General features: G+C 49.5%; 1 protein-coding gene across 2 annotated transcripts in view; it reads left to right on the forward strand.

The window, feature by feature from the left end:
- The first annotated feature begins 4,459 nt into the window (after positions 1–4,459).
- STXBP1 (syntaxin binding protein 1) overlaps positions 4,460–13,591 on the forward strand; it is a 223,420-nt gene continuing 214,288 nt past the window's right edge. For both annotated transcript variants that reach the window (XM_085611824.1, XM_085611832.1), the window contains exon 1: positions 4,460–4,679. In XM_085611824.1, the coding sequence (XP_085467950.1) occupies positions 4,643–4,679 (37 nt within the window). In that variant the 5' untranslated portion in view covers positions 4,460–4,642. The remainder of the gene's footprint in view (positions 4,680–13,591) is intronic.

Raw genomic sequence — 13,591 nt, forward strand, 5'->3', positions numbered from 1 at the left:
TCGAACTTGAAGTCTTTGCTGTATCTGAGACTTCTTGAACAGGGGGCAAGCTCTACCTCAAGCCCTTGGAGAAACTCACAAAAGTAGATTGCAGAAAGTTCAGTCCAGTCCTTTCACTGCCCAAGACAGAAGCAGCCACTGCAGGCCAACACAGCAAAGCACACAGCAAAGTGGTAGTTCCTCCTCACAGCTTCTCCAGCTCTTCTTCTTGGCAGTCTTCTTGATCCAAAAGAGTTCTGAAATCTTTGGGTCTGGGCCCCAATATTTATACTAGCAAATCCTTTGTCCTCTGAAGGCAGAGGGTCCTGTACCTAGTTCAAACCAGTTCGGGGTGCATTCTGCCAGTGTGCACCTTCTTCCTTTGTCAATGTGGGCCAGGGTCATCAGACGCACCACAGGAGGTGGAGCCAGCATTGTGGAAGGCAGGCATAGCCCTATTCAGGCCCAGGTGCTACTCCTCCCACCACTATACATGCAGATAGGTCTATTCAGCCCAGTGATGACTCACCCTGTCTGCTGGAGTCTCCCTAGCCCCTGTCACTCGCAAACCAGACAGACAATACACAAATTAGCAGAGGCAGGCTGGATGGTTAGGTAAGAAAATACCTATTTTCTAAAACGTGGTATTTTCAAACACAGAATGTTAAAACCAACTTCACAAAAAGATGTATTTTATCATTCTGAGTTCAGGCATAGTAAACTCGAATTTCCACCATGTTCCCTGGGTCAGTTAGGATTATAAAATGTTATAATCAAACTGCCCATTCTGGCCTATGGGGACAGGTAGCCGTGCAATAGTGAAAAACGAAATAGGCTGTAATTCACTATCAGGACATGCCACACACACCAGGGCATGCCCTACCTTTCACATACAATGCACCCTGCCCATGGGGGTACCTTGGGCCTACCTTAGGGGTGACTAAAATGTAGAAAAGGGAAGGTTTAGGGACTGGTAAGTGGGGGCACTTAACAAGTCGGCATAGCAGCCCCAGGCTGCACACAGGCTCTGCAATGGCAGGCCGGAGTGGCACTTTACCGGCTGTTTGCGTGGGTGGCACAATCCAGTGCTGCAGCCCACCAACAGCATTTGATGTATGCGCCCTTGCACGCCCAGTGTACTTTACTAGAGACTGACACATTAATCAAATAGGCCAATCATGGAAACACCAATCCATAACACATTTTACTACAGGAGCACTTGCACTTTACCACTGGTCAGCAGTGAGAAAAGTGAGTAGAATCATTACACCAGCAAAAACAGAGTCAAAACCAGGAGGTCAGAAAGCAAAAACTCAGGGGAAACCCGCCAAAAGATGCCAAGTCTAACACAACCTCACCCTTTTGTAATTTAAAATGCCACAAATGTGTATTTTTATGCATTTATTACATTGTAAACCTTTTATTCAGAATTCTTTGATACTGTAATGCACATGCACTTTACCTTTGGAAAATTTAAATGTATAATCTGTGCCGTACTTTTTACTTGTGTTTTTATGGTCGAACTGGCCGAAATAAAGAATTCTTGAAGTGAAGTTTCATTATTTTAGTGTATCCGATTTCGGTCCGAGTGTGTTTTTGCTAATCACAGCCACATAGTATCTGTAAGGGTAAGGTAAGCGCCACAATCTTCCAGCTCTCCTACTAAACCAGCTCCCGGCCATTAATTACGCTTGTGCATTACACAGCAGGAGCAAGCACACTGTTGCCGGGTGCAGTCCTATAACAAAAATAAAAGTCTGGCAAGGCAGGAAGCAGGGGCAACACAGAACAAGCATTGGCATAGCCAATAGGTCTCGCCTTTGGGACCTTTTAAGTGTTTAGCCATGCAACAGTTGCATAACTAAACACTTATAAGGTCCCAAAAGCGAGACCTATTGGCTATGCCAATGCTTGTTTTAACTGCTGCAATCTATTGAAGCGATCGCGATCAAACATCAAAGCGGCCGCGAAAGTGAAAGTAATCGCGGTTAAGCGCGATGCGCGCGCCCGTGCACATGCACTGTAGGTCTAGGCTGGCCTGGTAGCACTTTTTGAAGCCCTCACAAAAGGTCTCGCCAGACCAGCGCATGCTCTGGGTCAGGCAAGACCTAAAAAGGGAAGGCAGATCAACTCTTATTTTAGCTGACTGTGCACAAGCAATGCTTCTGGAAGATTGGCGTCTATTTTTTAAGTAGGTTAACACCACCAATTCATCTAACTTTCAACAATGAAAGACCTATTGCATTGCAAATGCTTGTTTAGAATGGTGGTGGGAATTTGGTGAACCAGTCTGCCAATGGCTAAAGAGAAAAAAAATCTGAATTTCCCAGCCAATCAAATTGGTTCGCAAATACACAGAATGTAAAATGGCGTACTAGAGAAAAACTGCTCAGCCAATGAATTCCAACTTCCCTTTGAAAATGTGAATTTCTAAAGCAATGGTACAGATTTCAAACATTTTCTGCAAAATTCTTGGAAGCAAATTCCAGTACTTTGAGATTTCTTAGCAAATAATCTTTACATAATGAAGCCGCAAAGGTGTCTAGATTACAGTAGCAGCAGGTGTCTGAGCTAAGTGGCAGAGCGGGTGGAGGAGGGCGAGGCGGGGTGACAGACAAACAAACAAAAAATACTATTCAAAAATGTACCTGCCACATCGCCGGTCTACCGCTCCTCTCTGGCTCCAGTCCACACCAGACTCCCCTGTGGCCAATCCTGACACTGCTGTCTCGCTGCTTGCAGCATGACAGCAGCATCAGGATTGGCCTGAGCGCCCTCAATTTGCACCACCAGTGAGACTGGGAGACTGTGCCTGCTGCCTCCAACCTGGCAACGCAGCTCGGCCGGAGACCGCTTCAGTGCGCATGTCGGCTCGACAGTCCTGAGTCGACCAGCCAAACCAACATGCGCACTGCAGGCAGTGTGTGCAACCACTCCCCTCAGTGCCTGTCATCACCCCTAGACCCGCCCTCAAAGACTTGACTGGGAAACAAAATAAAACGATAATAAACCCAGATTTAATATCATTTTAATGTTATTTTTTTGGATTCTGCTAGCAGGGGCGGGCGGCGCTCCTCCGCCATTGCAGGGGAGCCGCTGCTGCTAGATTATGCTATGAAGAAATTCTTGCCAGTGTAAGGAAGTGGGTCTGGGATGTTCGGTTCCGGATACGAGACCAAAAAAAAAAGCATCTGTATGGGGGCATTATTGGAATATGGACTCCTTTTCCAAGCAAACAAGTTCTAAGAGAATCGTCTGAAAAAGTAGGCTACACATTCGACAAGGCCTATTTGAGGAAGAAACCTTCCGTTTGTTTCACACTAAAGTCCCTTGGCCAGCATAAGGCTTTTCCCTATTGGGGTCAGGTACCTGACCCCAGGCTACGTAAAAAAAAATTAAAAGTGACACTGGGGTGTAAGTCAATTTTCTCAAGTCTCAAATGGTATAATGATTTACAGGCTGGAAATAGTTTCTGTATGTGTTCCTTGAATGCAATTTGCTCCGTGTGGTGCTTATGGAATGTGTCTTCTATATATCTGCTCGTATTAAGTTTTTAAGATTCCTATTTTTAAAAACCCAAACATATTCGAGGTCGGACGCTAAAGGGGTTATGTCTGAAATGCGTTTTTATAGATTTGGCAGTAGGAATTGGACGATTCAAGCTTGTGGTTAGGCCGTGTTTTAAAGATGGTTCAGAATAAATTGGGGTTACATTTGTGTGTACTTGTGGTTTTTAGGGTGGTTTTATTATGTGGCAGTTTTCTATCGTTTTAGAATGTTTTATGGACAATTGTCCCAATAAACTTATTTAATGACTGACTGGCAAACTCTGAAAGTATTTGAAGAAGACTGGAAACGAAACAAATTTAGGCCACGCTCTATGTGCACACCAAATACGGTAGGAGGCAGCAAACATTCCTTAGAAGTCTGAATTGCGAATGAAACATTTTAGAGCCCTCCATCAAATTTGCTCCACTGTGACCAATGTGAGCGATTTTTAGTCGCCCAGTATGAAGCCCATGCGCACTTTTAAACACGATTTATATGGGCTAACTAGCTTCAGCATGAGTATAGAGTCGCTTTAACAGAATCCGTGGCCGGCTTGTGTTTATAAGAATACATGTAACTATAAAGTCACGTGCTTGCGTGTTTTTCTAGTGATAGTTATTTTTTTCATTTTTTTTCTGCTGTGCTCATGCTTCGTCGTCTGTCCTTCCCCCGGGGGTAGCAATTCACCTTGCAGTGTTTTAGGGGTGGGGTGGCTCGTGACAGGCAGTTTCAGTCCGAGAGCAGGTCGGATGTATGCACTGGAGGGATGCAGAGATGTTGCCGCTCTGGGGGCAGGACAACATGGCTATGATGAAAGCCATGGACCGCTTCTCCATTGGCTGGGCCCCTGCTGACGTCCAAGAACCCTTCTCTCGCCATCCCTCCCTCCCCCTGCTCCATCACACACCTCCACCCTGCACTCCACCCCTTCCCTGCCGCAGAAGGCGCATCGCAGGCTGCGGCGAAGAGACGAGCGGGGATTGTACGCGCCACAGACAGAGCGGAGGACGGGAAGAAGGGAGGACCGAAGGGGGGAAGGAGAGAGGGAAGCGGAGAACGGGAAGGAAACGGGTGCAAGAAAAAGGAAGCAGGGACCCACGACCAGGAGGACAGCATGGCCCCCACCGGACTGAAAGCAGTGGTTGGCGAAAGTAAGAGAGCCTTCGATAAGGGAGGGTGGTGGTGGGAGTGTTGGGGGGGGTGAGGGGAGGGTCTGTGGGCTCCTCCTCCCTAGGGCTGGGTGCTGGCACTCGGGGAGGGCTGAAGAGGAGAGGTGTGTGAGTGAATGTGGGTATGTGCGTGATGGCTGGATACAGGGTTTCCCTCGGTGTGTGGGTATCCACCATCGTTAGCGGGGGCGGGGTGTTCCACATTCTGCGGCGCCTGTGCTTCTCAGCGCTGACACACAGATGTGGGCCTTGGCACGGGCTGGCAATGTGTGGCATGCACTGAACATAGGGTGGCATGGAGTAATTGATCATGAGATAATTCCAAGTGACCGACGCAACCCTGGGATGGTGCTGAGTGACCGCCAGTGACTGACTAGGGAAGGATACCCAAGGTCTGACCATTGTGATTCACAGTGTATGGTAAACCAGTGTCAGATGATGGTGCAAACAGACTCACCAGTGCACGGACCTGTGCACTAGGGGCTGGTGCAGGTTGACTTGCGGTGGTGCACACAGATTGGTCACTCAATGGCACAGACAGTCACGTTAGTGTACAGATTGCACGGGGGTAGGTGGTGGACACTGACTGGCCCGTGGCAGGCACGGACTCTTTTAATGCACTGATTGCTCAGGTGGTGGTGCACACAGACTGACAGGTGTCAGGTACAGACAGGGTCAATTAATGTACAGATTTTCCAGGGGTGGGTGATTCACACACACTGACCAACGTAACGTACAGACTGACTAACTCTTGGAATGCACAGACAGAAAACACAGACTGACTGACCAGGTTCAGACTGACTCTTTTAATGCGTAGATTGTCCGGGGCTGGGGGTGCACACATGGCCAGTGTATATGCCAGACCGACTGAAAGGCAACACCCACTGACCTATATATGAAAGAAACGTGTCTGGTGGTGGGAGTATACGGCATACAGGTCGACTAGCAGGCTGGCCAGTGCTGGTGCGTTATATATATATATATATATATATATATATATATATATATATATATATATATATATATATATATATATATATATATATATATATATATATATATATATATATATACATATACAAGACGTGTCCGGGCATGGAGGTTCTAGGGCCTGGTACAGGGCGACGAGCAGGCTGCCCGGGGGACGGGGGAGACATAGGGGGACTAAAGCATGGCAAAATGGTGGGTAGTCATTACACGCCTCAGCCAATGAGTGGCTGATCCGTGCAGGTCGCAGGGATGCATCCACCTGGTGCACCGCAGAGGCAGACCCGAACCCCGGGGCAGGGAGCGCGCCCCCTACTTTGTGTGAGGGGGTAAAACATCTGGTCACACATGGATGCTTGTGGATTGCTAAAGGAACATGCAATTCGGTAGTCTGTGAATGGTACGTTTAATATCGGATAGTTCCAATGGAGCAATCGAATAGGTGCCCTGAGGGAGACTCGAGGGTCCGCATCAATGTGTTCATGAGCACCTCCTCCTCCTGTCCCCTCCCCTCGACCTCGCTTAAAAGGCCCGGATCTGCGGGGGGTGGGGTGACAGTTATTTATGGATCTGCAATGTCAGAAAGAGAAAAAAATCCACGCACAGGCTCTCCTCGCTATCAAAGAGACCCCCGCCCGCCCTCCCTCCCTTCCACCATCCTAGTGTCTGAAAATGGAGACAGAGGCCAGAGCGTGGGTTACAACCTGAGAGTTGCACCCCTTCCGGAGAGATAAACGCAGCTGCCTTTGTCTGACACAATTGGGACACGTTGATCGCCCCCGTCGTCTGCCACCCTATTGTTTGCCAAATGGAGGCGTTGGGGTCGCAGGTTGAGTGGCTCGTGGTACCGGAGAGACCCTTCTACCAACCCAGAAACCACCCGTGTGTGTGTAACATCTCACTGTGGTGGCTTAAAGGGGGACCGAACGGGGACGCCGGCCCCGCCCCTTTCCCTACGACGTCCCCCGTGTGCAGAACTGCTGCATCGCTAGCAAATGGTGTGCGTATAAGCAAAGTCATATTCAGATAATTCTATTTTGGGGGGGGATGGGGGAAGTACTTATCATCTGGTTGTACCAGAATATTAGGTGTCTTAACTGACACATTTACTGCCCATCGACCCCCCCTCCTCCCCGTCCACCTTCGTGTGTGCAAGGTTGAGACCCTGAGAGAAGATGTCATGTTTTATATCCCGTAAAATGTCGTGTGTGTGCGCGTGCGTACATACGAGCGGCATGTACCAGCATCCCGCCCCTTTAGACATGTCTCGTATACCGAAGGCGGGGTATAGGTGTTTGGGAACAGGGTATCACTTGTACTGATCGTTACAGGTGCAGCTGCGGCGCAGAAAGGGTTATTCAATTCTGCTGCTTTGTCATGTTATATGTATGCATGATGCAGTGTGCGTGCCTCTTATACCCAGCGTTAGAATCTCCCTCCCTACTTCTATCTGCCCTGCAAGACGGTTAACACGTGATCTCCCGTGGTCCCACAGTCACTTTTCGTGTCTGCCAAGATTGACAGCGCCTAGAACCTGGCTCGGTGTCGCTCCTAGGCGCCATAAAAAGAATAGGACGTTTGCACTGCTTTCTAGCAGCACATGATTACACATTTCACGCACAATTCCTTCTTTCCGCTTTTTTTTTTAGAAGATGAAATGTAAAAGAGGTTTGTTAAATACAATGATGTCCATGTTCTTATACATGGCCCTGGAACATCCCTCATGAGACACTTGAATGCTCTCCCTGTTGTATATATTGGCATGGGCTATTGGTATATTCAATTCTGCTTTGTCCCGAATGACCCCTTGTGCATTCATCTTCCCTCGCGTGCACGCAGGATGCCTCCTCTGTGTATGTACTGTGCTGCATCAAAGCGCTCTGAAGATGCAGGAAGGCGGAATGTGACGCTATAGGAACCAATTAAGTCTCTCGAATAAGTCATTGTGGTATGGGCGCGTGTACCCCTCCTCCACGGGGTTGCCCTTCGAAGCAGAGAGGTCAATCGCATTGCAGATGACCACCGACACTCCCTTGAGGTCGCCACTAACCCCCATTTTAAAAGCAGGATGGCCGCCTCTCTGCCTTCTGTGTGGCCGGGGGATGGGAGGCTGACAGTGAGGGCCATCTGCTGCTCTATTAGCCGTGTACTCCGGAATCTGCCCTCCCCCACTTGCATATACAGACCTGTATACGTAGGTCTCCATGCACAGACGTAGGCCCCTGCATTCACGGTGGTGCCAGACAGCGCACTATACATGGCTTACATGTAGAGAGCGCAGGAGTTACCACCACATCCTGGTGAGCATGCCATGTGACGGACTCTACCCCAGCCCTACCAGCCAGAAGCCTGTCACAGGATCTCCAGCGCTGCAATGGTGGACAATGTCCGGATTTCCAGCCGGACATAGGCCAGGCTGCGCCTCAATCGTTCCTTCTTTCAGGGGGCAGCAAGCTGTATCGAAACCTACACACTCCCTCGAACGTTGCATGTGACTGACTTCGTCCCAAAGCTACCAACTTGAAGAGGAACGATTATCCAGAACCTGGCACGTCTTCACAGTACATTTTTGACTCATACTTGCATTAAACATACAACTTATTGCACCGAATAATTAACATCCAGGATGATGCCAGGTACAGACAGATCTGATTAACCGGAAGGTGTGTGACTGTGCTCGCGCCCAGCAAGCGTCAATTGCAGAGGCACGAGCCTGTCTGTGACGCACTCTCAGGCGATCTTTACAACCCCCTTTGCCCCCACCCCGTCTCTGCTGCGTGTACCCTCGCTCAGGCCCAAGTGGAATAATGTCTTTAATCGGACCAGCTCCTTCCACGGGATTATGTGGGCGTGGAGAGCTTTATCCGCCCTGAAACCAGGGCTTCAAATGGCACCGCTGACCTACATCCACCACTCCAGAAAGCCTGGATCTGAAAAAAGGAATATAGTCATCTGCTCTTCTGTGATTCTTTTCATCGCTAGCGAGATACAGCATTCACGTGCTTGTTCCTTTCACGAGATGAGAGTGCAAACTGCATAGTGCCAATATTGGCCACACTCACCAGTCTTCCCGCAGCGACATACAGGTAGCATAAATAAGCAGACAAGACAACTTTTTGGTGGAGAAAATTGCTGCAGGTTTATTAGCATACCAAATATGCCAACATGGTGGGTTATCTTACAGGCGATCCAAAGGCAAGCCGCCCCTCGCGGCCTACCACTTGATGGGCCAACTTGCATCGTGGCCTTAGCCAATCGGTGTTTAGCGGTTGTGGTGAGGGGATAGCCCCTCCCATTTCCGGTGAACCATTGGTCCACCATATAACTCACGCCCCCCCTACGAGGGGCGGAGCGTTCAAGCGAACCCCGGTTGTACAGGTTTCCAACCGCCCGTAGGACAGATGGGGCCCCGTCGCACCCCAGGGTCCACCTCACAGACTTCCTGGGGATATTCGGCCTCAGCATCCTTTGTGCTCCTGAAGAGGGTATCCCTGAGTACCTTTCCGCCTCTGGATCGCCATGTAACTCCTCCTGCAACACAAATAAAAAGATTAGAACATCCCCCCCCCCACCCTGATTACGCCGGGTAAGCGGTACGGAGAGAAACAGCGTCAGGGCGAGGGGAAAAAAGAGGCCGCCAGGTGGGCGGGGGAGGAATTTATACCTCCCCCCAACGCCAATCCCTGCCGGAAGTAACAAGCGGGACCCCAAAGGGGTTTCTGGACACTAGGCTGCCCAGTGTGCCATCCTGTGGCACTAAAGGGGCCGCCCTCTTATGAGGTTCCCTGCGGTGACTTTGTCGGTCAGCCCACATAGTGCCAATATCGGCCACACTCACCAGCCCTCCCGCAGCAACATACAGGTAGCATAAATAAGCAGACAAGACAACTTTTTGGTGGAGAAAATTGCTGCAGGTTTATTAGTATACCAAATATGCCAACATGGTGGGTTATCTTACAGGCGATCCAAAGGCAAGCCGTCCCTCGCGGCCTACCACCTGATGGGCCAACTTGCATCGTGGCCTTAGCCAATCGGTGCTTAGCGGTTGTGGTGAGGGGATAGCCCTTCCCACTTCCGGTGAACCATTGGTTCACCATATAACTCACGCCCCCCCCCTACGAGGGGCGGAGCGTTCAAGTGACCCCAGGTTGTACAGGTTTCCAACCGCCCGTAGGACAGATGGAGCGCCGTCGCACCCCAGGGTCCACCGCACAGACTTCCTGGGGATTTTCGGCCTCAGCACCCTTTGTGCTCCTGAAGAGGGTATCTCTGAGTACCTTTCCGCCTCTGGATTGCCATGTAACTGCGCCACAGCCCTGGGTGTGGCGACCGTCGCAGCGAGGGCCCCCCACCAAGGCCAGTGCTCCTACTTACATCCTGCTAATTCTAGGGCCTCTCCCCTATCCAGCAAGAACAGGTCCAAGCTTACACTGGACAGATGTACCCCATCGTCCTAAAACACCCTGTGAACTTGACGTGTAGCACCCATGTCTAATGAAGCCAAACCCCCTCTGCTCAGTGAATTTACGCATAGCGCAGATGAACCTCCTGCGCGCAGGCTCCATCGCCTCCCCCGACCAAGCTCCATGCCACGGGAGCTGGGGGTGATTTCAGAACACTGAAGTTCACCTGTCCCCCACTGGTTGCTAATTTGCACCGTGTGGTCTTCGTGGTCTTCTTCTAGGGTGCATTACTTCGCCACATTGACCAGACAATTTCATAGTTCATTTCGATTTATCCCTGGTGAACATAGTAACGGTGTCACAACAGGTTTGAGGGAATAAGTGTATGGTGCCCGTTATTAGACACTGCACCCTTTCGTGAAGCGACAACTTACGCAGCCTACCCTGCTTGCTGAACCTTCAACCGGTCACAGATGCCCGGTCCCTGCTATCCACCTGTGACCATTGATACTTACACCAGTAATGGTTTCGGACTACAAGATTTTGTGTCAAATGTTTCGCTGTAGTCCCTTTGGTGAATCCGCTGGGACCCTTCTGTATCCCTGCAACTGCTGTGTCACGCACTATGGCCCTTTAATGCTCTTGCCCGTCCTTGAAAGACACCTGACAGCCTGATGCCCCCCGCAGCTTTGGTGAGGGGTTTTGGGCCCAGCACAACCAGTCTGTGCTTCTAACATTTATCTTCCCTAGAGGCGCGAGTTAGTGTGAGTGCCTGACAATGGCCATTTCCCCCTTTTGATGACTATCCTGCCATGGGATATGTGACATAAGCACGGTGTCCTCGTGTACCTGCCGTGTAAGAGGAGGAACAACATGAACAAATACTTGCCCCTTCTTGAGCAGTGGGAACACCCAAAAAATCCTTCTTCAAATATTTTAGCCAAATATGCTCTGACCCCATGTTCCCCTCAGCTTATTGCACCGCAACCCACAAGTTATCTGGCAGCTTCTACAAATGCTTGGCTCCCTGGCTATAGGGCGGGTCTTTTTGTCTGTCCTGGATGGTCTTGAGGATCCATCTCCTGGTGCATGCTTGCAACCCTTAACATTATCACATTAGTTGGACAAGCCCACTGCCTGGCCGCAAGCTTAGTTAACGTTGCCAACATTGGCGTTATGTCGTCTATGGTGTTTAGCTTCCCTTTGCTCCAGGGGAGAGCAGCCCTGTCTGGTGGTGTGTGTACTGGAGGAGATGTGTCCTGGAAGTACTATTGATACAAGTTCAAATGTCACTACTTCACAGTACTTGGTGTGTTTAATAAAACTAATACGAGGTCTAATAAATCACTTGGGCATTCCCCGCTTAATTTAGGTATGTTGGATTGAGGGGCTCCTGTGAAATATGTAAGATATCTCCCTTGGCACACCATCCCTTTAACACAAGGTTTACCTCTTTAGGCATGTCACTAATTGTCTCCATCATGCGTTTAAGTCTAGTTTGAGACCTGCTTAGACAACATCCCTTCAAACACACCGTGTAGAGTAACTATTCATAACTGTTCAAATTCTTGCAGTATTACATGCTACTTGGGATGATCGTTAGTTAGACCCGACAGGGAGTGATCCTGTGAAAAGAGGTAGGGACCACCACCACCACCCCCAGCAGGTGAATCTGTCCAGGTTTACTTTGCCATGACCCCTCCTATGCCCTTGGGAATCACCATAAACAACCTGCAAGTGGCCATGTGGCAGGCACCCAGCGAGACCTGCCAGTCCTTTTTCCCTTCATCTCTTTGCCGCTTAGCGGCAATCACTGCTGCAGGTGTCTTGTTGCAAACCACTACTCGCCACTCTTGACCAGTAATGTTTAAAATTGCTGAAGATTTGTGGTTACCTCTACCGGGTAGGTGGAACATATAGCATGTGTCCTGAATGCACAATATATGTGATGTTGTGCAGGTCTAGAGGAATCAACACTAATAACTGTGCAGTTGTTTGCGCTCTGGCCTGTCAAAAGTAAATGTCAGTCCATTATTACTGTTGTGCAAGATCCAAAAGCCATTGGCTCTCCATGTGTTTGTTCCCTGTCCTTACCGCATTATGAAGAAAGCTTGCTGACAGTGGTTGACCTGGGCTACTCCAAACCTAACCTGGGCGTGTTTGCGCACCTTCACCTCGAGGGATATCCTGGCACTGCTTAACAGATTATTATTGCTACCCAACTCGGAGGTACTCATTTTATCGGCCTTCGGAGGGTGAAAGGCTGAGGGGGGCGGAACACTATCTGATGGGATGTCCTTAGAAAAGGCGTCCCCAAGAACATTCAATCTGCCCCCTGCTAAAGGGACATATGTGTAAGACCTTTCTCCTTGAGTGCGGGACATGCCGAGTACCTTCCTGCTAGCATAAAATTCCGGATACCTTACCAATACCCCGAAAGTACGCGTGCCCCAGTAGCTTATCACTCCTTTAAGCTGGCACCTCAACCTTCCTCCTAGCGCTCTCCATGGTCAAAGGCTGAGGGGGGCAGCACACCATCTGATGGTAGGGCTAAAGTAAGAGGTTGCCCCTCAGTACTTTCCATATGCCCCTTGCTCAAGGAAAATGAAACAAAGTAGTGATTAACAAGCATGCTCCTCTATTGCAGGAGTCGTCCCCATACACTGGCCCAAGTGTACCTTACGGGGTAAGAATCTTGCCCCGTTAACCAATGTGCCCTTTGCCCCACACATTGCTCCTGCTGTGCTGCCACTACCAGTAACCTCCCAACTGCTAACCCTGACACTTGTCCGAGTATGACAATGCAACTATTCCAGGCCCCCTCAGTATGAGAATGGTTTGGGCAGCAGCCACTCGTAATTCCAATGTGATTGAATTACTCAATGCCTGTTGGTGGTCATCACTGAATCTGGACAGACAGCGCCAACTGGTGGCAGACTGTCACAGGCGCCGGAGTCGACCAGTAAGGACGGAGCTGCGTACCAGGAACACCCCGCTCGCATATAGCCCCAGTAAACTTGGTCCTGTGAGTTGGCATAGGTGGGCCATTACGTCACTTTTGGAAGTCCAGGGTTGACTTTCTCACCTAGAGATTTCAATGAAACAGGCTGGACTTAAAGCCAGGTACAAGTCTGAAAAGGGGTGTATCCCTGTGCTTATACTGGCTGGGGTGAGAGTGGAGTAGTCCCCTCCCCCCCCTGCAGTAAACCAGACCAAATGTAAATTATTTAAACTGCTCTGTATATAAATGATGGAAGGTCATCGTAGTACCTAACCATGTCAATCCATTTCAGAGGCATCCGACCAAGGTTGCACTTTATACCTTTTAATTCCTATGCATGTTTGGGATATTTGTATTGTTCCTAGTATCCTATGCATATTCCTCCAGTGAGCAAAAAGTGGTCCACTAGCATGTATGTGGGGCACTGTACACTTAATCGCAAATCCCTCTACCCCTCCCCTAGCAAAAGATCAAAAGAGGGGATGAATAACACATGGCCACTG

The sequence above is a fragment of the Triturus cristatus genome, chromosome 1_2, assembly GCF_964204655.1.
Source record: "Triturus cristatus chromosome 1_2, aTriCri1.1, whole genome shotgun sequence".
Taxonomy (NCBI): Eukaryota; Metazoa; Chordata; class Amphibia; order Caudata; family Salamandridae; genus Triturus; species Triturus cristatus.